Genomic DNA, 25,032 nt, shown 5'->3' with positions numbered 1-25,032 from the left:
TAATATCTAAGATTTTTATCTTATCTTAATGCATTACATGAGATATATTTTACAAGAATTTTTAAATACCTTGTTATTACATTGATGCTTTATTTTTCTTCCCTTGATTTTCTTATATCACTTAGCATAATACTCGTGAATTCTCAGTGATGATAAAAGAAAAAGTGTTATCATGTTTATCTCAAAGAAAATAGATTTTCAGACACAAAAGTCAGAGATTTGCCTGGCTCTTCCTTTCCCAGAAGATATCAATTGCCAAAAACTCCAGCTAGGAGTTGGACTTTTTGCACACTTCCTCTCTGTGTGTTGGGAATTCATCTGGTTTGAACTTGCATAGATCTTGTGTATACTGTCACATCCTTGTGATTCATATGTGAAACTGCTCTATTTTGTCCAAAAAGGTTTCTTGTAGCCCTCTACCACCTCTGACTCTTCAAATCATTCTGCCTGACTTCCACAGTGATCCTTAATCTGTTCTGTCTCTCTCTCTCTCTCTCTCTCTCTCTCTCTCTCTCTCTCTCTCTCTCTCTCTCTCTCTCTCTCTCTCTCTCGTGTGTGTGTGTGTGTGTGTGTGTGTGAGAGAGAGAGAGACAGAGACAGAGACAGAGACAGAGAGACAGAGAGACAGAGAGACAGAGAGAGCGGAGTTTTCAAGAGGTTTTCACTGAGTTATGTAGCTTTGGCTGTTCTGGAACGAACTCTGTAGACCAAGCTGGCCTCAATCTCACAGAGATCCACCTGCCTCTGCCTCCAGAGTTCTGGGATTAAAGGCATGTGTCACCACTGCCCTGCAGGCTGTTCTCTTATTACTCACTTTCTCTTTGCATGTGTATCCCTGTCCCATTGCCCCTGGATGCTGGAGAGAAACACGTGTAACTAGAGTCTGAAGACAAAGTTCTGTTCACATCTGAATGTTCTCTGAGGACTTTTTGAGTATGAACTTGCACCTCCACTTTGTTTTGTTTAGGCTTCCAGAGCACATGTAGCATTTCCAGATTTCTTCAAGAATGCCACAGCAGAGTGGTGGACAACTGAAATTTTTGACTTCTACCATGAAAAAATGAAGTTTGATGGCTTGTGGATTGTAAGTGAGCTTTTAAGATTTTATTTTATGTTTATTCTATAGAGGTTTTGTAAGTCTAATAATGCCGTATAACCCTGTGCAGGTTAGCTCACTCTTTCATTGCTCAACATTGTTATACAAAAGAATGCTAAAAATAGATATTTAACAATTTAATATATACGTATGACTGTAAATTCTTGGGCTTCTCAATTTGACCAAGTATCCAAAACAGTCTATGTTTCTGGCTATGAAGTTATATTAACCACTTATTTTATTTTTACCTAATGCAAGAATGACGCACTCAAATACTAAACTTTTACCAAAGTAATGCCTTTTGAACAACTTTCTTATCTTAATAAAAATATAGTTGCATAGTTTTGAGATGGTATAAAAAGAATCAACTTTTCTATAAGTAAATATTTAATGCAGGAGAATGTACACGATGCTTGTCTAGCTGTTTAGAGTGATATTGCTTGCTGTGATGCTTTGCACATGAATACTTGTATTTAGTTCGATTTTAACTGAGGAACATGTAATGTAGGTACTGCTATGTGCACACATATAGGATACAAAATTGCATAATATACAATTCAAAAATCAATATTTATTTGATATTCAAATATTTGAAGTATAAGGAATATTTCATAAATACGTCCTTGAGAATTATATATGGGTCAGAGAAGAAAACTTGTTCTCAGGTGTGAGAAGTCATTTCATGAGAGCTACCCAGGTTTCTGTCCATTCTGCAGGATGACAGAGATTCTAGTCCATGTGCTCAGTAGAGATGCTCCTTGTTTCCTGGTCCTTTGGTTGAAATCAAGCATAGAGATGCCCATGGAAGCTGGTTACATTTTAAGCTACATCTTGTATTTGTTTATTTATTTATTTATTTATTATTTTTAAATTTTTTAAAATTTTTTATTCATTTTACACACCAACCACAGTTTCCCCTCCTACCCCTCTTTCTACTCTCTCCACTGCCTCCCCCCGAACCATCCCCAATCTCCTCTCCCAAAAGGTAAGGCCTCCCATGGGGAGTCAACAAAGCCTGGTACATTCAGCTAAGGCAGGTCCATGACCCTCCGCCCTGCATGAAGGCTGAACAAGGTGTCCCACCATAGGGAATGGGTTCCAGTAAAACCAGTTCATGCACCAGGGACAGATCCTGATCCGACTGCCAGGGACCCCTCAAACAGGCCAAGCTACAGAACTGTCTCCCACAACAATTGATGTCACTTTGAAGAAGGGCTAGAGAGGGAGGAGGTTTTAAACTATATAATATAATTTATATCATGGAAGCATATTACTCAATTCACTCTTATGTGCACAATCTACAGTGGGGATACAGTATTTTATGTTTTTAAAGTGAGGTAGATCATATTCTGAAGAAAACAATACATCTTGATAAAATGTTTTATAATTTTGAAATATGGAGTAAAGAAGAGGCTGTTCAAACCCAATTAATTCATTTGCACCTTAACGCTTCAAGTTGATTACCTGGAACTCCCTACCTCCCAGGTATCCCAGACTGCCTAAAAGTCATGACAGTACTGCTTCAGTCTCCTGAGTTCTGAAATTACAAACTGGTGTTACCTATGAAAGTTTACAAATTATTATTTTCAACAGATATGCAGTAAAATGCTTAAAACCCCTTGTTTTCTCTTTCAGGATATGAATGAGCCTTCGAGTTTTGTAAATGGAACAGTTAGTAACCAATGCAGAAATCATACACTAAATTACCCTCCATATTTCCCAGGTAGAATTTGATGGCTATACATTTTATAATACAGTACTATTATTACTGTTTATTGTTTATTTAGACCTTAAGTTGCAGTAAGTGGAAATTCATTCTAAAATTAAGTAGTCAGTCACACAGTCCAATACGCCCAATCTCAGGTCCAATATCTAATAATTCAACACTCTTTTGAGAAGAAAAGTAAACGTTTTATTTATGTACCCATAATTCTATCTTAATTTAATTTGTTTTGTTACAGTTTCCTCAGAATTTTCTATGTTAAATGATTTAATACCCTTTACTCATTAAATATTGTTTGCAATAACTATTCTAATGAAGGGAAAATGGAAGAAAACTATTCTCTGCTCATCTGTGGCCTGGTGACAGCTAATGTCTGGAAGGAGGCAACAAACACAATGTTTGTTGATGACAACAGTGGCTTTGGTTCTGAGATTTGTGCTCCAATTGGATTCTTTTAATGAATAAGTACTGAATCAGTATTTTTCACTTAAATGAATAAAAAGAAGTAGAAATCTCAGGAATGGACAGATGGCTTAAAAGTAGAGTGCCTACTGCTCTTGCAGAGAGCTACAGTTTGATTCCTGGCACCCACATGGGGAGGCTCAATACTATCTATGTAACTCCAGATCCAGAGGATCCAATACTGAGTTCTGGACTTCATGGGCACTTATACTCATGTGCATTTGCACATATACACAAATAAAAAGTAAAAAGGAAATCTTGAAAAATGTGTGTAACTGACACTGTACTCATGTTTTAGATTTTTGTATAAGTACAAGGTTCAACTACTATTACATAGATCACTACAGAAACTTAAAATTAGTATACACAAAGTGTACAAATGATTACAAATCAATAATTATTTGAAATCTCATAATTTGAATATCAGAAATGTGTGAGTGGATGAAATTTTGTTTTTTGAGGGAAAGAATACCTGTTTTATATGGCACATCAGGTGTTTCAGAATATTTATAAGAACAGGTTGTTCACATATTCTCCATAAAGAAATGTTTAAAGCATTGAGTGATCATTATACAATATGCTATAGTAATCTGAATTATTTACCATCCAGTTTATACTTGCTTAAAACATGACCTTGCACTTCATATGTATCTTTTAAATCATTAGTAAAATTAGTATCTGAAAATTAAGTATTAAAGAATGTGTGGTTATGAGCTACACTTTTAAAGTCCTGTTCTTCAAAGTATTATTACTACATTTTTCTTGTTTTTTACCAGAACTCACAAAAAGAACGGAGGGGTTACATTTCCGAACCATGTGCATGGAGACTGAGCAGATTCTTAGTGATGGATCATCAGTTCTGCATTATGATGTACACAATTTATATGGATGGTCACAAATAAAACCTACTCTGGAGTAAGTAATGTTTATCATTTTCTTCTCTGGCTTTCTAGTTCATTTTTGTATTGATGATATCAGCTTCAAAGTTTCACATTTCAAGGGTCTTGCCGAATTTCTTTCTTTTCCAATTGTTCTTTGTAAATTACTTCTTCCTACCTAATCTCAGAAGAAAATAATTTCTATCTATCAGTCAGTTGAGCAATGGAACAAAATCTATCTGTCCTCATTATAGTCTTATTGTTTTTATTTCTTTCATGTTATTCCAAAAAATTCTTGGCCATACTTATTTGTTTTCCAAAATATACTCAGCACAATACTTGGTGAATAATGTTGAATGTACAAATGAGTAAATAAAACTTGAGTAAATATACAATTTAAACTAATTATTAACATAATCCAGATAACCTCCAACCAGCCTTCAAACAAACCCCCAGAATATTCTAGATTATGTCAAGTTGGTAACTAACACTAACCATCACTTGAATAACAGAGCAATACAATGAGTTGTTATAGCCAAGCAGATCCTAAGAATCACTGTGTTTCTTGCTGTGACCAGAAAAATATATGATTCTGATGATGAACTTAGTCAATATTAAAATCTACCTAATTATGTATTTGAGTTGTCATCTCCTGATATGTTTGGGTTTTTTTTTATTTATTTGTTTTGTTCTGCTTTTGAGACTAGATTTCTCTTTGTAGCCCTGACTGTCGTAGAACGCACTCTGAAGAGTTCAGGCTGGCCTTGATCTCACAGGGATCTGTCTGCCTCTGCACCCTGAGTGTTATTATTAAAGGCATGAATCACCTCTGTCCATCATTCTGAAATACTTTTATAGTTTGTATTCATATAAAGCTATTTTTGAGTAAGAGCAAATTTTATTTCAATTGATAGAACCTATATGTATATATATGCTAGTCAGAGAAAAAGAGTGATATATGAGAAAGCAAATGAGGAATGACAGAAAAGAGAAAAGTGAAAGAAAGAGATGCAGAGAACATAAACTAATGTAATATTGCATTATATTTTAAATTTGAATATGTTTTAAGATGCATAAGTCATCAATGCTACTCTCTCTCTCTAAAGGTAGAAAAGAAAGAGAAGACAAAATATAAACAGATTTGTTTATTTTCTTGATGAGATTTGACTTGAGATAAATTCCACAACTAAATTATGATGATTCTTTATTTAAAAAAAAAACAAATAATCCACTAAATATTATCATTCTTTATTTACTGTAAAGCAGGGGAGGCCTTAGCATACATATTTTTCATATTAATATGTACAATAAAAGTGATAGGTTATAACTGAGAACTGCATTGATTTATCACATCCATACTTCTACTGAATGTTGCAAATTTAAGTAGAATAAAATGCTCTATTTGATATATTAGCTTAATTAATATTATTTGTAGTTACATGCATTGAAAGATTAAGAAAGGAAAGTTTCACATTATATATTCGTTTCACTCTAGCAAGTTTTAGAAGGGAAGAAATTTATCTGTTGTACCTTGGAGTGTTTTACTCCATAGTGAGTGAAGGCTCTGTTATGAAGAGTTGACTATAACAGGAAGCCTGACCCTAAAGTAGATACTGTGTGTTCATGGAAGTTGTTTGTATGGAAATATTTAAGCCATACATGGTAACTCAAGCCTCCAATCCCAGCACTAGAAAGGCAGATCTCTGAGTTCAAGGCCAGCCTGGTCAACAAAGCAAGTTCCAGGGCTACATAGAAATACTCTGTCTTGTAAAACTGCAGCAAAAAGAAATATTTAAAGAAAATAAATAATGTAAACATGCAACATATGTCTTCATTGTGTAGTGCATTACAGAAGACCACTGGCCTGAGAGGGATAGTCATCTCTCGGTCTACATATCCCACGGCTGGTAGATGGGGTGGACATTGGCTCGGAGACAATTATGCAAACTGGGACAATTTGGAAAAATCTCTCATTGGTATGTGATAATTATCATCTATTATTATTTTAAGCTCTCCAATAAATATTGCTTTGCATTGTGCTAAAAAATCACAGCTAAACTGTAATAATTAAAATACTCACAACATTTTTATGACACAGGACTTCATTGAAATGTCACTAGTCAGAAAAGCATAATCAAGGATGCTTCATAGAAACAAATGACTGGTGATATTCAGCTAGTTTATTTAGATAAAAAAAAATCACTATCTGTTCTGGACCCTATTTCCTAGTTGAAGAAGGCACGGGCTTTAAGAGACACTATTCTAAAGCTAAGAAGGCAATGTATAGAAATTATCTGCTAGAGAATAAATCACTGAGAAATGGTCAAGAAGGAAACACATGAAATCAAAGCCTTTTCTGAAAATAGAAACATGGCAAATAGCAACGTCATTTCAAACCACAAATAAACAATTACTGGTTTCATTCTAGACTTAAATCTTATTGAATAATGAAAGGTTCATTAAAATCATATTTAGAATATTTCTTTTACCAAAGAGCTGGGAAGTTGCATGCATTCTATTTTGTTGAAGTTATCATTTTAAATATTATTTAATAAGGATAATTATATTTGTTTTATATTGTAAATAAATGGTTAAATAATAGCAGAAAAAACAATTTATTTTTTTAAATGAAATTGAGGAAAACACTACCACTCAGTCTTATGCCGCTGTTGTGTTTATAACTTAATTGTGTTTACATTGTTTTAGTGCTATTGTCTCTATTATCTTAAAGCAAATGATCTCTTATTTTTGAGATTATCATTGACACTAATAAGTACAATAAGTATGATTATAAGAGAATAATTTATCATGAATATCAAAATATTTTATTTAATAAGAACACACATATATATGAATAGAGCATCTTCACTAATAAAATACTAAAATTGTTATTCTAACTTTTAGGCATGCTGGAATTTAATCTTTTTGGGATTCCATATGTAAGTAAATCTATTCATTTTATATTTGTAGGCTATAACCATTAAGAAATAGTCCATAATATGCATTAAATATAACTGTCTTTTAGGTTGGAGCAGACATTTGTGGTTTCTTCAATGATTCAGAATATCATCTCTGTGCTCGTTGGATGCAAGTTGGAGCCTTTTATCCATATTCAAGAAACCACAACATCCAATTTACTAGAGTATGTAATTACTACATTTAGGTCAATTTTCTTCTATTATGTTTGTTTTTGTTCCCTAAACAACCTTAGATTGTATGTTGTTGTTGTTTCAATCATATTTTACTTGACAGAGTTTTACATGAATGCTTCACATCTTTTCATGTTTATGAAGTACTTAGTCTATCTTTTTAAGACTTTTAGGACCTGAGGTGTACTCAGGGTGCATGTTTGATTGGGGAACACACATACTGTTCTATAAGATGTTGGAAGAGTTAGGAGAATGTCCTACTGTAGAACTTATTCCATGCTGGGACAGAGCAACAATAAAAAGTCAACTTGGAACTAAATTGGTTAGAAGTATAAGACATTTGCAATGATGAATGAAATGGGAAGGTTTAAAATAAAATATTAATGAAGAAGTTGGTAAATTGAGAAAGAAGAAGTGATAGCATGAATTGCAGGTTCAGATTTCTGCGCAATGCCAATCACTGAGAGTTATTAACCTATTTCCATACAAATTTTGAGCACTGTATGAAACAGTGCTTAATTTTATGGAAAACTGTGGACAGTTAGAGGCAATATCCTAATAAGCACTAGCTTGTGCTAAACTTTTAGTTAATAGTGCAGAGAAAGAGTGAACTGAGCAGAAAATACGTCAGTCAAAGGTCGACAATATAAAGACATAGTCAAAGCATATTTCCTAATCAACAAATGCCTGCTGCGCTGAGAAAATTTTGTACGATCCAAATTTCACTTAACTAGAAGAGGTGAATTTACTATCTTTATAGCCAAAATTCAGTGATACAAAGCAAGTTACAACTACATTTTGAAGCAGATTGAAAGACAGACAAACTGTGGTGAAATGTTTGAAGAAATATGAAGAATATAATAGAAACTTGTTACTAATGTACGAGATAGAGACACTGGAGGAAAAGGGCAGGGACTAAGAAAGGCCCAAATCAAAAAGGAGTGATTTGGGGAATATGCATTGAGATGTATCTTTTAAATATTTAGTGTATCCATTCTAGCGATTCATTATATTCTAATATGATTTATTTATATTTATAACTCCTTTACATTTAAAATATTTTAAAGTCATATGAGCATGGGTTAAGGAATATATAGTTGAAGAGATGTGTGGAGATTCTGCACCTGAATGGTAGTTCCCCCAAGGACTTGTAAAAGAGAACATTTAAACACAGATCTCAGTGAGAAAAATATAAATATTTGGAGGAGGAAAATTTCAAATGTAGAATTCTAGATTCAAAAGTCCCTAAGATGGTAACATTGAGAGGGAAGGACAGATGAAAGAAACATTTATAAGTAAGTATTCCCAGAAAAGAAAACTCAACTTGCTTAAGTATGAATTAATATAATTGAGCTTAACACCCTATGACTTAGATATATATGCTAGTGTAAGACCAGAACAAAAGCTGAGATTAATTAACTTGGCTATATCCTATGATTTTTGTGTCTTTCTACTTACTTGACTATGAAACTACAAAAATATATTGTGTATAAGTAACATATATTATAAATAGGATCAAGCATAATTTAATAATTGTTCAGCTAGTGTAGTTTCAAGTCTTTGATTATTCTAATAGTGCATCTGCCAGGGAGAATACCAGGTTATCACTTCAACTTTCTTATTTTCCAAATCTAGTAAAGTTGGAATCTTCATAAACATGATGTAGCTCTAAATGACCCCCCAATGATTGCTATAAACAAACATGAGAGGTGTTCTTTGTAATTGTGAGGAAGCGCAGTTTGTATACATGATACAAATTAAAATATACAATAATCACTGTCCCTCATTCTTCATAAAAGAGAACTGAGACAGCATTCAGAATTTTTGAAAAGATAGTTCATAGTACATGACATTGCTAATAACTTGCTACTTTTATTCTCCAATTTGATGTCAAGATTTAAACAGTGAGTTATGGATGCTACATTATGCTTTCTTTCAGAGACAAGATCCTGTTTCCTGGAATGAAACTTTTGCTGAAATGTCAAAGAACGTTCTAGAAATCAGATACGCTTTGCTGCCCTATTTCTACACACAGATGCATGAAGCCCATGTTCATGGTGGCACAGTCATCAGACCCCTAATGCATGAGTAAGTACAAGCTGTATTTTTTCCACAAGTAGCTTTCATTTACGTTAATCTATTATCTATTTTAATACAATATATTGTAGTTGCTTTACTATATATTTTGAGCTAATAAAGGGTTTACAAAAAATAAGTATAATAAACTGACTAATGGAGTCAGTTAGCATATAATTGCCCTAATTATTAAAAAAGAAATGCTTATTTTAAAATACCTCTTTAACTTATTATGAGGCACTTTGCTTCTCAACTCTTGAACTATTTTAACTGAGTTTTACTAATAATCAAGTAATAAAAATCACAACTGTATAGTATAAATTAAGACTGAGTACTCAAAATAAATTTATGAAAATAATAATTTTCCCTTGTATGCCTTCACTTTTTATTAAAGATTAAAATATGTAGCAAATAACAAACCGTAGTGTGCTCAGCTCTAAATGGAATATCCACGCAGTTCCTCCTTTCCCAAGGCTCAGCAATCACTGCAGAAGAGTTGGAATGCCTGTAAGAGGCAGAGGCTGTGGATGACTTCACTCAAACAGTGTTTTCTCAACAGCAGGGCAGTTGCACATATGAACTCACAATGTTGTGACAGTGTGTACAAGACCTGTGCAAGCTCAAGCCAGACAAAGTCTAAGCATGGTAGGGGAAGGTAGACAGGAAATCCCACTCCTGGCTGAGGAACTATTAGTAACAGATGACTGGTAGGAGAGGAGAATTAGTTTGATGTGTATAGCTCCTGGTAGGTTGAACACACTCCAGTGGATGGCCATAGAAAGAAGAGACCCAGTAGCTTTTTATAATAAAAAAGAGGACAGAGGGTAAGGTATGGAAAACAAAAGGATGTGGAAGTGAAAGGACCCGGCAGTTGTGAAGGTGATTAAAACACAAAATAAATTCTCAGGGAAATTATAAAATGTTTTAAAAGAGGTAAGGGTGTAGTAAAAAATGCATGCCACCATTTGAAGTACACTAAGGTTGTACTCTTACCTCTGCTGCAGCCACTCCTCTGTTTCATTGTCATAATGGCACTCTTATGTTTTATATTAATCCCCTTTGTATTTCTAAATTTTAAAAGTCTGGTTATAGATTCTGAACAATTTTTTTTTGTCTCTGTGAGAGTACATCATGCTTCAGCCTTTGTCTCATGGGGAGTTTAGTGACGGCTAAACCTCCACTGCTTCTTTATCACTCCTCTTGGTTGCTAATGAAGCAAAACAAAAGCAAAACTAAAACTAATTATAAAAATGATTAATTGTTTCATTTCAATAGCATAAGAAAGGGGAACATTTGTTAGTGATGCTTTCCAAATTTGTATTTTTTTTTCCTATGGTCATTTATTTTTCAGTGTTAGAAATTAACTTACATATGCGAAAATCTTTAACGACATAATGACATGTTAGACAATATTAAGAGCTCAAGATAGGCAACCTCCCCTACCACACATACACCGTGACAATTTTTATTTCGTTTTTTGAACTAAGCATTCCCTCTGCAGCAGTGTAACTACTAGCTTCTAAGGTCTTATCTTAGTTTCATACCTGTTAATGTGGTATCTCTACATCAGTGGGCCTCACTTGCTTTTTATTATTTGAAGATTATTTGAATTTTGGAAACAGAATTTTACTTTGTGTATTTAGAACTCATTACGCAACTCAGACTTATCTTCGTCTCATGGCAATCTCCTGCCTCAGTTTTTGTGTATGGAATTACAGTTGTAAACCTACACACCTTGTCTTTAAAAAAAAATCCCATTTTAGAATTGTTAAAAGAAATAGTAAACATTCATATAGTGAAAGTTTTACAAACGTTTTGCAGGTTGTTTGTAATTCCTGTTTCCAATTTTGCTGATCCTCCACTAGACAAAGTTGATATTTAAATACCTGTACTTACTCTCCTGTATAAACTCTACTTCATAGTGACTTGTCCTTATTTTGTTCAAATATTCCTTAACAATCCTTTCACTCGAACATTTAGACATAATTTGGTTTTTCTCATAAATTATACAATTTTCCACACTGTGTTCCAAACAACAGACTAGTTTTTTGTTTTAAATATATTTGAGCATGGTTTTTAATTAAATCCACAATGGTTCCAGCAATCTGGGGCCTGAATAAGCATTTTATGGTGTTCAGAAGGAAGTAAATTCTTTGGTTTAATTGAATACCTTGTGATTCTTCTGTGAAGGTTCTTTGACGACAGAGCAACTTGGCAAATCTACAAGCAGTTCCTGTGGGGTCCAGCTTTCATGGTGACGCCTGTCCTTTACCCTGTAAGTGGGACCATGTGTTCATTCACACAATGATTTGACTTGATTTCAGGTGATTTCAAATGACTTCCTTTCTTCCGTTCCAGTACATGAACAGTGTGAACGGCTATGTCCCTAATGCCCGATGGTTTGACTTCTATACGGTAAGTTTTGGGAGAATTCTTGGAAATTAACTGTCCTGAAATATGCTATATTTGGATGATTCATATGGTAAGTTATGTATTTATTTTTCTACTCAAAAATTCAAAATTAGTTATGTGCTGTTATTGTTGAATCAAATTAACATACCATGGAATAATTCATTTATTCTGATCTAGTGTGTTATGTGGGTCATTGTTTTGTTTTAGTAAAAAAACACAAAATTGTATACTATGTTACAAACATATGTTGCTTCCTTTGGTTAGGAAAAAAGTGGTCATTAAAAATAATAGAGTTTTTCATTTTTTGTGACCTTGCAAAATCCACACATTTGCGCCTAGAAGATCTTGAAAACAAATAACCATGAGGACAAAAATGTAACCAGGACCTAAGGATACACTTTAAACAAGATTTATTTTTTAGAGTCATATTTGTTTTGTTAGTTTTTAAGTAGAAAATTGTCACACTTGGTTTCATAACTGTGCTTTTTTACATTCTCGCATTACTCATTATTTCATTTCTCATTCCCCCCTCCTTCTTGTTACCAGGGGGAAGATATAAAGGTCAGAGGCCAACAAGAAACATTTCCAGCTCCTTTTGATACAATAAATCTGCATGTCCGAGGAGGTTATATTCTACCATGCCAAGAACCCGCACAGAACACACACCTCAGGTAAGTGAACTGTTTGTAGGACTTTCATTTCGTTTTGTAATATATCCTTTTCCTAAAAGTCAGTGGTTAGAAAGGATCTGACCTTTTCCCTGTGAGCCTTCTGTAATAGCAAAGGTGCTCAATTAGAAACAGAAGACATGGCAGAAAAAGAGGCTTTTGATGAACTTTGGTTTTCCCTGCTCCTTCATCCCACAAGAATGACCTTTTGCCATTTGGGTAGATCCTGAAATTGAAGCTTTGAGTCAGTTGAGCATCCACTTATCTAGGGGAGTTGAATATGTTTTTGCGAGATGCAAACAAAACCTATCCATCCTGAGCTTGGAAAAAGACATTCATTCTCTTTAGTATAATGGACAGTGAATATAATAATGAACAGTAATTTATAGCATTTTAAGATATGCTCCTATCTTCCAACATCACCTACTCAAAAATTTCTTAAAAATGAAATTCAATTTCTAGTCGCTCTTCACACGCAATATGCATAAATCTTGAAGACTCATGGAAAATTATTTCCGAGTGGCACATCCGCTTTAAAAGTAAGGCTTCCCTGACTAAGTATGAACTAAAACTTCATGAGCTCATTGTACAATATGCAGAGACATTTGTAAATGAATACTTTGTCTTTTGAGTGGCTAACTAAGCAAGGTCATCATCTATTTATTTTTAACTATGACATGGAAATAACTACAGCTCTTAAAAATATTAGTTTGGGATTTTTATTTTTTTATATTTGAGACAGGATCTCATACATTAAAAACAAGCTTTGAACTTGCTATGTAGCAAAGGATGACCTTAATCTTCTGACCCTGCTGTCTGTCTCTCCTTCCTGAGGGCTGGGATTTCAGGTGTTTTCCACTCCGCCCTAGCTTCTGTAGGGCAAAAGCTTGCACCCAGTCCTTTATGCATGCTGGGCTGGCTGTCTTAACTATATCACATATTAGAACTGAAAACAATATTTTCATAAAACTTTCTAGAATACAACTTGTGAATTGTAGAAAACTAAGAGAAGGGTTTAGAGATCTCAACATATTTGTCAATTTTATAGCCTCTTTATCATAAACAGCTTCACCATATTTGATGAACCTGCAAGAGCACATCACTGTCATCCAGTGTCAGTAGTTTGTAACAGGGCTCATGCCTGCTCTTTTACAATCTGTGGTTATAAAGAAGAGAATAATATCACAAAGAGCAGAGCAGTTCCATTACTTTAAGCAGCCTTTAGTTTCCATCCACTCAACCCCACTGAACCCTTTGCAACCACTGAGCCTTTAGCATTCATCATTTGCAGCTCATTGAATGACATATTTTGGGAACTACATGGCTTGTGGCCTTTTCAACTGAATTTCATTCATTTAGTAGTACACTCACATAGTCCCTCCATCTCATAACATCTTATTTCATTTATTTATATCACTGAATAATATTTGATTTTTCTGAAGTTTACAGATTTGAAGTCCCATTTTATTTGGAAGATTTTATTTGGAAGTTTCCTTTGGCTTCCATTTTATTTCACTGCCTCTACCTCTTCCTTTCTGTCCTGTGGTATATTTTCTGACTTGTACTCTATGAAAATACTGATATCCATTAACACTATAGTTAACAATAGTTCCTTCCAATTACTAAGTTCCCCGATGTCTGGAGGAGCAGGACCTACCTTCCATCTTCATAAAACCTTAACCTGTATGAAGACTAACGGAGACAAAGCTGCTTTGGATTTCTATTGTTATTCATTATTTAATAAAGCATCAGGTCCTTTCTTACTTTTTTTTTTGGGGGGGGGGGTTTTCGAGACAGGGTTTCTCTGTGTAGCTTTGCGCCTTTCCTGGGACTCACTTGGTAGCCCAGGCTGGCCTCAAACTCACAGAGATCCGCCTGGCTCTGCCTCCCGAGTGCTGGGATTAAAGGCGTGTGCCACCACCGCCCGGCCGGTCCTTTCTTTCTTAATTCCTGAGGGCTCCTAATGATATGTCCAACCTCTGAGGAATGTGAATACATTCAGTGCCCTGTGGTTGATGTAGGAGTGACTCTTTGGCTTGCTAATGCTTTCCTATGGCTACTTTCCTGGAAGGCTACAAGATGAAACCCAGCAGCCTTCAACAGACCCTGCTTAACTACTTGAGCCCTCTCTCCATATATACATAAGAATATGTAATTTGTAGAATGAAGAACTCTCAGTTTCAATGAGAGAGGTCTTTCTTCTACTTCTTTCTGTTTATGGGGTAAGGGTCACATCTTATGTGGAGTATTGGCATTACATTTACACAGATATGAGAGTAAGCTATATGATACTTTAATATACTTTTCAAGAGTATTTGTAAATTGTAGGTTTGACCAGATTTTATTTTTGTTTTCAAGGCAGAATTTTGCTATGTAGCAGATGCAAACATTAGATTTGTGATGTTCTGTCTCAGTCTTTCAAATTCTAGAAATATGGGATTAAAGTTATATGACACTATGCATATCACTAAATCAGATTTTTATATTTATAAGATATAGTTTCCTTTATCTAAGTAAATATTAATAGTCACACAAACATTTGTCCTTTGCTGTGTTTATTTAAAAATTGAATATGAAGTTGTTGAATAATTGAGCTTTAAAACTCTGTATATGTTAGGAATCTTAAGGACAGTATGCTTCAATATCTCTAATTACCAATGCAAGACAGAAAAAAATAGTGTGTTAAAGAAATATATTTCTTAACCATTTGATGCCTTCAAACCAAGAACCAAGTTACTTCTTACACATTGCTAGAGTGAGCTGTCTTTAATTAATCAATGAGTCTATATAATCATGAGCTGAGAGACATTGTCCATTAAAAAGACTGAACTTTGAACTACCTAGTTATTCTTTTCATTGTTAATTATATTTGAATTCTTTATATGTAGAAATGTAAATAAATATTAAGCTTAAGATATTGAAAATTCTATTAATAGGACTGAGGCTACAGCTCAGTAGCAGACTACTGAACATACGTCTCTGTCTCTGATCCTGTTACTATGAGACAGGGATAAAGGGAAGCAGGGAGAGAGGGAGGGAGAAATTGATCAAAATAGTGACACATAAAAGTAAAGACATCCACAAACTTAATGATTTTAATTACTGTGAATGAGTCCTCCTCTGATTAGTGGCAGCAGGCGGACTCTTAGAACCCAGTGCTGTCCGTGACATTTCACTTTGAATATAATGAATTTCTTTCCTATATCTCTTTTTTTCTAATTTATAGAAGGACACTTCTTAGCTTTCTCTGTTTAGATGTTTATTTCCTTAACTTCCATTCTAGTCGTACTCTTTTTATGACTATCATATCATAAATTATCCTACTCTGGACACATGGATAGACTACAAGAGCCCTATTTCTTTCTTGTAGTCGAAAGAATTTCATGAGGCTCATCGTTGCAGCAGACGACAATCAGACGGCACAAGGAACTCTATTTTGGGATGATGGAGAGAGTATAGGTGAGTGTTCTGCTTACCAGACGAGTGGAGCTGACAACATGCACATTCCCTGCAGTGTGTTAACTTTGCACTTAGCTGAGCACCAATCTAGAGATATCAGTTAATGTTAAAAGAGTATAATAATTGTTTGAATTAGCACAAATTTTTCTTAAAAATCTTAAAGACTTCTCTCTTACTTTAAAAGTACTTAGTTCATATATTAAAAGATGAGTTAAGAGAATTGCATGGGCAGAGCTTACTTGTAGCAGAAGCTGGCCCAGTGCTGCTTACATTGACGTAGGTCAATGAGTCAAACACACTGTGTTCCATGTGCATAAGTGATGCACAAAACATATCTCTAAAACCAGTAGATATGCTGGGCGGTGGTTTAATCCCAGCACTCAGGAGGCAGAGCCAGGCAGATCTCTGTGAGTTCGAGGCCAGCCTGGTCTACAGAGCGAGATCCAGGACAGGCACCAAAACTACACAGAGAAACCCTGTCTCAAAACAAACAAACAAACAAACAAACAAACAAAAACAGTGCATACTCTGCAAAGCAGGCTGAAATAAGTTTACTTTCCTTACTGTGTTACTATTGATTTTTGTTTTGTTTCTCTTTTTGCCTTTCTTTTTTAGCATACTATGTTTTTTTGTTGTGATTGTTTCTTTTATTTTTGACCGTAACATATTCAACTATCATAAACCTAAATTTATTTTCATTGTATTCATAACTGTGTCCCAACATCACAATAAATATTTAAACCTCTCACTATATATGTTTTGTTCTCCATTGGCATCAGATACACCTAGAGGTTCTTTGAAGAGTACATATTCTGAAAGTTGCGAAGATAACTCAAGCTTTAATGTACTTACATTGAAAACAGGAAAATCTGATTTCTGTCCCAAGAACATAGCACCTCCCAATTTTTTTCCAAATCAGAATAGTATGCTCTTGCCATCCTTCACTGAGGAATTGGAACCAGCCTAAGCTTTGGGGTGAGATATAAACAGTGTAGTCCATGTGACAATTTCTGGGTTAGTGGCAGAACCTGTCCAAAAAATATAAGAGTTGGAATCATCCACCTTTCACACATAAATGAGCACAAAACACACACACACACACACACACACACACACACACACACACACATTATGTATATATATACATATATATATATATATGTATATATATACATACACCTACATGTATACATACACAAATACATAAAAAATACATGTCTTCTGTGTGAATATATAGAAAAATGCTTGTGGCAGAATATCAGTTTTAGAATCAAAATATTAGCAACAAATTAATTTTCAAAAACGTAATGACATGAATAGACTATAATTTGCACATATTAGCATATGTGAGTAGGTGGGGAATTGAAAGACATTAGGTTTTCTACATTATGCCAGTCCATGTTTACATCATATATGTGACTGTACTTTTCTTTTTCCATCTTCTAAATCCTCTGTTCTTGCATAGGTAAAAGGAAAATCATATTTATATTTGTATTTTTTAAGTTTCTTCATAGGTTTGTCTTATGACAGATTACTTCTTTCTACAATGAGAATAACAACAATAATAATGATGATTATGATAATGACAACACATATCTCCTACAGTGTTTCTGTTATTGTACATAAAATTTGCCAAACAGTCTTTTGTGAGTGTTGGCTAGATTATTATTATGGCAAGATGGACTTTAGATAAAGTCATGGGTCCAAATAACATTTTTATGTGTTTGTGTGTTTGACTTTACCTAGAAATGCCACAGTGGAATATGGTTCCATTTATAACCAGAAAAAAAATAAGTATACTGGTATTTACTATTGTTCTTTGATAAATAAAATCACTTCACATTTTTGTCTCTCTACAGACACTTATGAAAGAGATCTATACACCTTGGTACAATTTGATCTAAAACAAGTATGTAATACCTTCTATAATCAATTGTACTAAATAATGTATGGAGTTTTATTCTCTGTTCATTATATAAAATGTATTATTTAATATATTTGAATCACTAATTTGCTATCCAATATGATTCATTTTGGTTCAAAGCTATGTATTTTTCTGACTATTTACTTAAATTTTCAAATGGAGACTTTTTCTTTGCCTTTATAGACAACTTTAACAAGCACTATACTGAAAGATGGGTATAAAAACAAAAATGAGATGATACTTGGAAACATCCATGTGTGGGGGAAAGGAACAGCCCGCGTCACTGAGGTTAATTTGATTTATGGTGGAGTGACAGAAAAACCTAAATTTACTGACGATGCAGACAAGGAGGTGAGTGACATACAGATGTTATGCATGACTGTAAAACATCTCCATGACTCCTCATGGGCATCCCCAGGACAAAAACAGAATTACAAATTAACTGTGTTGTCAATCTTGTTATAGTCACATATTTATGTGTCATTATTCTCAATAACTTGCCATACAAATCAATTTAATGACTGCTATTCTATAATTTCCTCATATAAAATAAGCAATATTAATTTAGATTAATACACCAAATTGCTATCAAGAGGAACAATTCCTCAAATACTGTTTTTAGTAGAAAAGTTTACCTTTAAGCATTGCATGTATCTTAGATAAAAAAAGTCTCTGAAATTGTTTCAAAATTAATATAGCTCCTCTTAGCAAAATGAATATTGTCATCAGAGAGACAATAGAGACTCTGAGCCAGGCATCAGGAGTCTTGTGTCAACAGTACCACTGCCTATATTGGCTTTTCAGTTTCCACTATAATTTTAGGTCTTTCCTCCAACTTTGATACATCTGTAGAAGTACACAATCTGTCAAGTTCTTTCACATCTAAGTTGGGTGAATACATAACTCATAAGTGTGGATTTAATATAGTATATATTTAAGAACTCAGTTAACTCAATTTCCTCTGAGTAAGGCCATGTCTTCATGACTATAACTGCGAGAAAAACATACTTTTTGAATTTAATTTTGTATGAAAGAGCTACCAATCAATCAGTCACTTCTAGTGTACTTAATTTACAGAGTAACAGGTTGCCCAACCTCAATTTTAAGAAAGACAGCTTTGGAAGACCTTAGGTTCTAATGAATGGCCCAGGCTTTTGGTGTTAAAGGGTACCATGGCCATACCTCTTTCACTGGACTCTCTGAACACTCTCTGTTGATACTGATGCCCCCTCTGCATGTTGGATTTCCACTTCAATTAGAATTTAGTCTTTTTACTGCTTTGATGTCAAACTATCCTAAATTTCTTTTAATTATGTCAACATGGGGGGAGGAGCAGTTTGGGATATTTGGTGCCCTTTTTGGTAATAGTTGATAATTTAGTTCTTCAGATCTACCTTGTTTGTGAAAATTGTACTGGCTTATAAAATTCCTAGTAAAAATGATACAGATTTAATAATACTTTTGTCAGAGGTAGAAGGTCAAGAAATTGTTTCCCTGTAAAAGCAAACTGGTTCTCCAAGGTCCAGGTTTTATGGGCCATTAATCACAGTTTGAAATAAATTGTGCTATAATGCGTATTTTTTAGTCAGATTGAAAAAAAAGATGACATGCTGTTTATATTTTCTTGATATTTATTTAGCAGTGGTAAATAAACCTCATAATTTTGCTATAAAATTGAATTGCATAATGATAGCTGAACAGGGTCAAGTGAGGTATTCTGACATATGTTATTGCAAATTCTTTTGGGACAATTATATCATTTAAAATTATACTCTTTCAAAAGAAGTTTGCTTCATTGATTATACACCTTTGCAAAAAAGTTTAAATGTTAAGAAAATTAATGATTTTTAAAAACATATCCATTTAAAATAGTAACTATAAACAGTTCTTTGTAAATCTATGTCAATAAATCTCATGCATGAATATATACCTCAAAATCACATGTGTTGGTTATCCCAATACCAAATGGTCAACCCTGAAAAAATACATACAAGTAACATTATTCACACTGAGCAAATTTTATTTAGGTATTTAGGAATATATATTTAAGTAACAACAACTAATGAAGGCAGAGGCCATGAATTTGAAAAAGGACAATATAGAAATCATCAACTTGACACACTCCAGAATCACCTGGGAGAGAGTCTCTATGAGATATTGTCTAGACTAGGTTGGCCTGTGGGCATGTCTATGGGAGTTTGTCTTGATTGTGTTTATTGACATGAGAAAACCCAGTACACTATTCCATTCCTTGAGTCTGTGTCTTAGAATGTATTAAGACATAGAGAGCTGAGCACTAGAAAGAGATCATGTATCCATTATGTGATGTGACTTGTTCTTTTAAGTGTCCAACTTAAAAGGTCCACTTTGACTCCCTGGGATGATGAATTATAAACTGTACTGTGAGCTAACACACACACACAACTTTTGAGAACCACACACACAAAAAGGATCATGTATGAATGCCGTCATCAAAATAAGGAGAAGCTATATCTGTTTATTTACAGATGACCTGATATGGAAATGGTGTTTATTTTTTAAAAAATGACAGGAAAAACATAATTATAATTAAAGAATTAATTGTAACTTTACTTTCTGTTTTTAGATACTAACAATTGACCTGCAACAATGGAATGTTTCTCTTTATGAACCAATAGAAATCAGCTGGTCATGAAGATTATCGTCAGTTTGAGTTCCTGAGGAGGAATTGATATCAGGTTCATAGTTCACCTTCAAACATTTCTCTCTTCTTGAATTCTTACATTCTTTAAAACAGAATTGCTATAGTCTTTATCTGAATATTTCTGCATTGTGTACATCAAAGGAAGTGCTAACATGTTCTATCAATGTGACCTGGATGCCACTACTTTGAAGGTTTAACAGGATTTAAATAATTACAATTACCTTTTAAGCAACAACTAAACCTGTAAACGTGTATGCATGTAACTAGTATATGATTAAAGAAAGTGATTTTATAATTAACAAATTTTTTGTAATATAAATTATATGTTATATTGTATTCAATTGCGTTGACTTAACTTATTTAAGAAATCATAATACTTAATCCTTTTTGTACTATGTATATTTCATTACAAAACAGAAAATAAAGGTATATAAATACATTAAGATGTGGCTTCTTTTCCTATATTTTTCAAGCAAGTTAGCTCTCTCATTCCAGTTGTGATACTAAAATGAGTTAATATAACATGATATTTTAATCAAGAATATCAAAATTTCCCAGTTCTTGAGTACTGACAGATCTTTCAGTATAGAAGAGTATGATCTTATACTGACAGAGAAGTCAAGAAAGGAATCACCTCATTGTATCCCTTCTCTGGTGGGCATTAACAATTTTATGAAAACTCCATCCTCATGGCCTAACTACTTCCAAAAGGTCCATGCCCAAATGTCATCACATTGGTGTTTGAAGTGCACAAATGTCGGAACTCCTGTTTTTAATAAAAATCATTTTCTTTGTTTACTTTCACTTCACAGACAAGGGAAAAAAATAGTGTTGTCTATTCTTAGGCATTCAGGCTGTAGGGCTGGCTCTCAGTCTTAAAATAGATCCCCATGTTGTCTTCGAGTTTTCAGATTTTAATATAGCTGCAGTAATCAGCATCAAGACTGGAACTGAAAGGATAGACACTTAAGTCAGTGGAACAGAATACAAAAATATCACAGAAATCTGGAAATAGTAGAAAGGCAACTTGGATTTTTTTCTTTTATTGTCAATAGATTCTTTTCTCATATAATATACCCAAATTATAGTTTCCCTTTCCCACATAATTATAGTGACTCCTCCCAGTTCCTTCCCATAGCCCCTTCCCTCAGGATCCACTCTCTTTCTCTCTCTCCTTAGAAAAGAACAGACTTCTAAGTTATAACAACCAAACATAACAAAATAAAATACAATGATGTGATGCAAAAACTATTATACTGAAGTTGAACATGGCAACCTAACAGGAGGAAGGGTCCCAATCGGGGCCACAAGAGTCAGAGATCTACTCATTTTCAAAGTTAGGAGTCATATAAAAACAAGCAGTAAGCTAATAGTGATAGTATATATGCACAGGATCTGGTGTAGACTCACGCAGGCCCTGTGCTTACTGCTTCAATCACTGTGAGTTCATATGTCCCTTTCTTCCTTGATTCAGAGGGCCTTGTTCTCCTGGTATCCTCCATCCCCTCTTGCTCTTACAATCTTCCTCTTCTTATATCTGGCTCTGGCTGTGTCTCTCTCCATTTGTTTCCATCTGCTGCCAGAGGACACCTCTCTTAATGGTGATTGGATAAGACATTGATCTGTGAGCATAGCAGAATATAATTAGGAATCATTTTATTGATTTTTTTTTTTTAGACCAGTAGTGTTTGGTTTTACCATAGGTCTCTGAGCTATCTAGTCTTTGATTCTTGGTTACTCAAGCAGTACCAGGTATGGATTCCTTCCTCTAGGATAGGCCTCATGCCAAATCATACAGTGGGTGGCTAATCCCACAAGTTTTGTGCCACCATTGCACCAAATTTTGCAGACAGGGCAGATTGTGAGTTGCTGGGGATGCTGTGAATGTGTTGCTCTGATTGATTGATAAATAAAATGCTGATTGGCCAGTAGCCAGGAAGGAAGTATAGGGCAGATGGGATAAGGGGAGAGGAGAATTCTGGGGGGTGGAAGGCTGAGGCTAGGAGAGGCTGCCAGCCACCATTAGAAGAAGCATGATGTAAGATACCGGTAAGCCATGAGCCACGTGGCAAGGTATAGATTTATAGAAATGGGTTAGTTTAAGATATAAGAACAGATAGCAAGAAGCCTGCCATGGCCATACAGTGTATAAGTAATATAAGTCTCTGTGTGTTTAATTGGGTCTGAGCAGCTGCAGGAGCCGGGTGGACACAGGAATACTCTAGCTACAATGAGTCAAAGGTTTTGTGCCTGGGTTGGTGCCCACATTTTTCTTTTGGTAGCCTGCAGAGTACTTTCCCATTCCAGAGACTAGAACATAGAGGTTTGTATGCAATTACCCTAAAATCTTGCATGAACAAATTTAGCTGAAATTAGAAAGTTATTGCCACTATATGATATTTGTAGATAAGTAAATTCTAAAAACTTGAAAGCAAACTTATCTTTGAAAAAGACATGCCATGACTAGGAATAGAGATACATAATATTGCATATTACTCTCCTCAAAATTTTATTTTAATTTTTGATTATTATTTATTGTATTGCCTTAAAATTTGCAAATAAAATATTTAATACACATTACATTTACAAACAAAATATACTTTTTCATTTTGTATGTGTGTGGTTATGTGAATGTGAGCGCAGGTGCATGCAATGACTGGAAGAGGGAATGACATTCTCCAGAGCTGGAGTTACAGGTACATGTGAGATGCCCAACACTGAGTGCTGAGCCATCCTACAGAACCTAAACTGTACATTTTAATTACATATTGTTATCATCTTTGCTCCAATCCCCAGACTGAGTACTCTCTGGGAGCATGAATTATTCGTGTACCCCTAGTTCTCTGAAGAACACTAAACATTCAAAACAGTTTTGGAAGTGCATGCAAGGGCCCTTTTAAATGCTGACACTTGAAGTTTGTAGGTTAGCTTTCATTTCAGCAAAGTAGGAAATTACTAAATTCAGAAAGCAAAGTTTCATTACAAAGATGAGAATTTAATTTGCATTGCTGCCTTCTATTTTGCTTTTGTGCCCTTATATATAGTTGGAAGAGTTGGGGATGGTAAAATAAAAAGTATTCAAACAAAAAATCATTACTTTGTATAGTAATTCCTAGAGTACTCCATTTCTCGGTTTTCCTCTATTAAAGTGGTAAACATTGGGCTAGACAAATGACTTGTGTGTTAAAAGCTCACTGGTGTTCAAGAAGACCAAGATCCTAATCCCGGCACTCATTTGGAGCTCATACCGTCTGTACATCCCATTCCAAAAAACCTTCTGCCCTCTTTTGGCTTTTGTGGGCACTTCATGTATGAAGTGTATGAATATGCATGCAGGCAAAACAACCATACCCATACATTTGTAAATTAAAAATAAAATAAAATTTAAATGATAAATATTGAAGAAGCAGAAATATTTATCTTTTCAATGGTGAAGTTCTCTACCAAATTAATCATATATGTGTTCAAAGTGTGTGGTATCTGAAGAAATAATGTCTCATTATCAAGTTCCGGTGGGAAACTAGGAGCAATGGGAAATTAAGTTGGTACTGACCAGGAAACAGTCTGCAGGTTAGCTTTCATAGTACAGGAAGGTGCTATGCAGGCTGCTGGATCCACAAAGTCATCACAAGTCTTATTTAATATGAACTGTAATAATGACCATCATAGCAAGAGGCACCCATGGATATAATAGTTGCATAAATCTTATGGGGTAATTATCCTGCTTTCTGATTGGACTTAAGTTCCATTCTATAGGAGAAACCATGAAGTTTTTACTGAAAATCTGGCCAAGGACTCATGGTTGAGAAGCTCAAAGGACCTAAGGCGAACCTACTAATAGTCTGCTATGCAGACATAGTATCAAACTACTCTCTAAATTGCTCCCTCTATATATAAGTGTTGTTCCTAGACCTCATCAGAGAAGTTCATTATGATAATAAATTAACTCATAACTGTTCAAAAAACCAGAAAAGAAAGCTCTTGTGCCACATAATAACCAAAACACTAATCATACAGAACAAAGAATGAATATTGAAAGCTGCAAAAGAAAAGGGCCAAGAAACGTATAAAGGAAGATCTATTAGAATTACACCCAATTCTCAGTGGAGACTCTTAAAACAAGAAGGGCTAAGACAGATGTCCTGAAGACTCTAGAGACCACAGATCCCAAATCAGACTATACCTAACAAAACTTTTGAACACTGTAGGTGGCAAAAACAATATATTCCATGATAAATCAAATTTAAACAATATCTGTCCACAAATCCAGGCCTACAGAAAATACTAGAAGGAAAACTCTAATACAAGGAGGTTAACTACATCTAAGAAAACACAGGGAATAAATGATATCATACCAGCCAAACCAAAGAAGGGAAACACACACACACACACACACACACACACACACACACACACACACACACACTACCACCACCACCAACAACATCAAAGATAGACATTACCTCAGAGTAAAGGGTTGGAAAAAGATTTTCAAAGCAAAT

General features: G+C 34.4%; 1 protein-coding gene across 1 annotated transcript in view; it reads left to right on the top strand.

Annotated features, from left to right (window-relative positions):
- The window catches only part of Si (sucrase-isomaltase), a 73,492-nt gene extending 52,721 nt beyond the window's left edge, over nt 1-20,771 (top strand). Inside the window, exons 34-47 of the mRNA XM_052731398.1 lie at nt 968-1,084; nt 2,732-2,819; nt 4,058-4,196; nt 6,002-6,135; nt 7,064-7,098; nt 7,185-7,301; nt 9,248-9,396; nt 11,575-11,659; nt 11,743-11,799; nt 12,343-12,467; nt 15,835-15,923; nt 17,783-17,832; nt 18,031-18,198; nt 20,453-20,771. Coding sequence (XP_052587358.1) covers nt 968-1,084; nt 2,732-2,819; nt 4,058-4,196; nt 6,002-6,135; nt 7,064-7,098; nt 7,185-7,301; nt 9,248-9,396; nt 11,575-11,659; nt 11,743-11,799; nt 12,343-12,467; nt 15,835-15,923; nt 17,783-17,832; nt 18,031-18,198; nt 20,453-20,521 — 1,422 coding nt within the window. The 3' untranslated portion in view covers nt 20,522-20,771. The remainder of the gene's footprint in view (nt 1-967; nt 1,085-2,731; nt 2,820-4,057; nt 4,197-6,001; nt 6,136-7,063; nt 7,099-7,184; nt 7,302-9,247; nt 9,397-11,574; nt 11,660-11,742; nt 11,800-12,342; nt 12,468-15,834; nt 15,924-17,782; nt 17,833-18,030; nt 18,199-20,452) is intronic.
- The last annotated feature ends 4,261 nt before the right edge of the window (nt 20,772-25,032 follow it).

This window comes from Peromyscus californicus, unplaced genomic scaffold, assembly GCF_007827085.1.
Source record: "Peromyscus californicus insignis strain IS unplaced genomic scaffold, ASM782708v3 Scaffold_9__1_contigs__length_137607984, whole genome shotgun sequence".
NCBI classification, from domain to species: Eukaryota; Metazoa; Chordata; class Mammalia; order Rodentia; family Cricetidae; genus Peromyscus; species Peromyscus californicus.
Note: the sequence above shows the minus strand (reverse complement) of the source record. Positions and strands in the feature narration are given on the sequence as shown.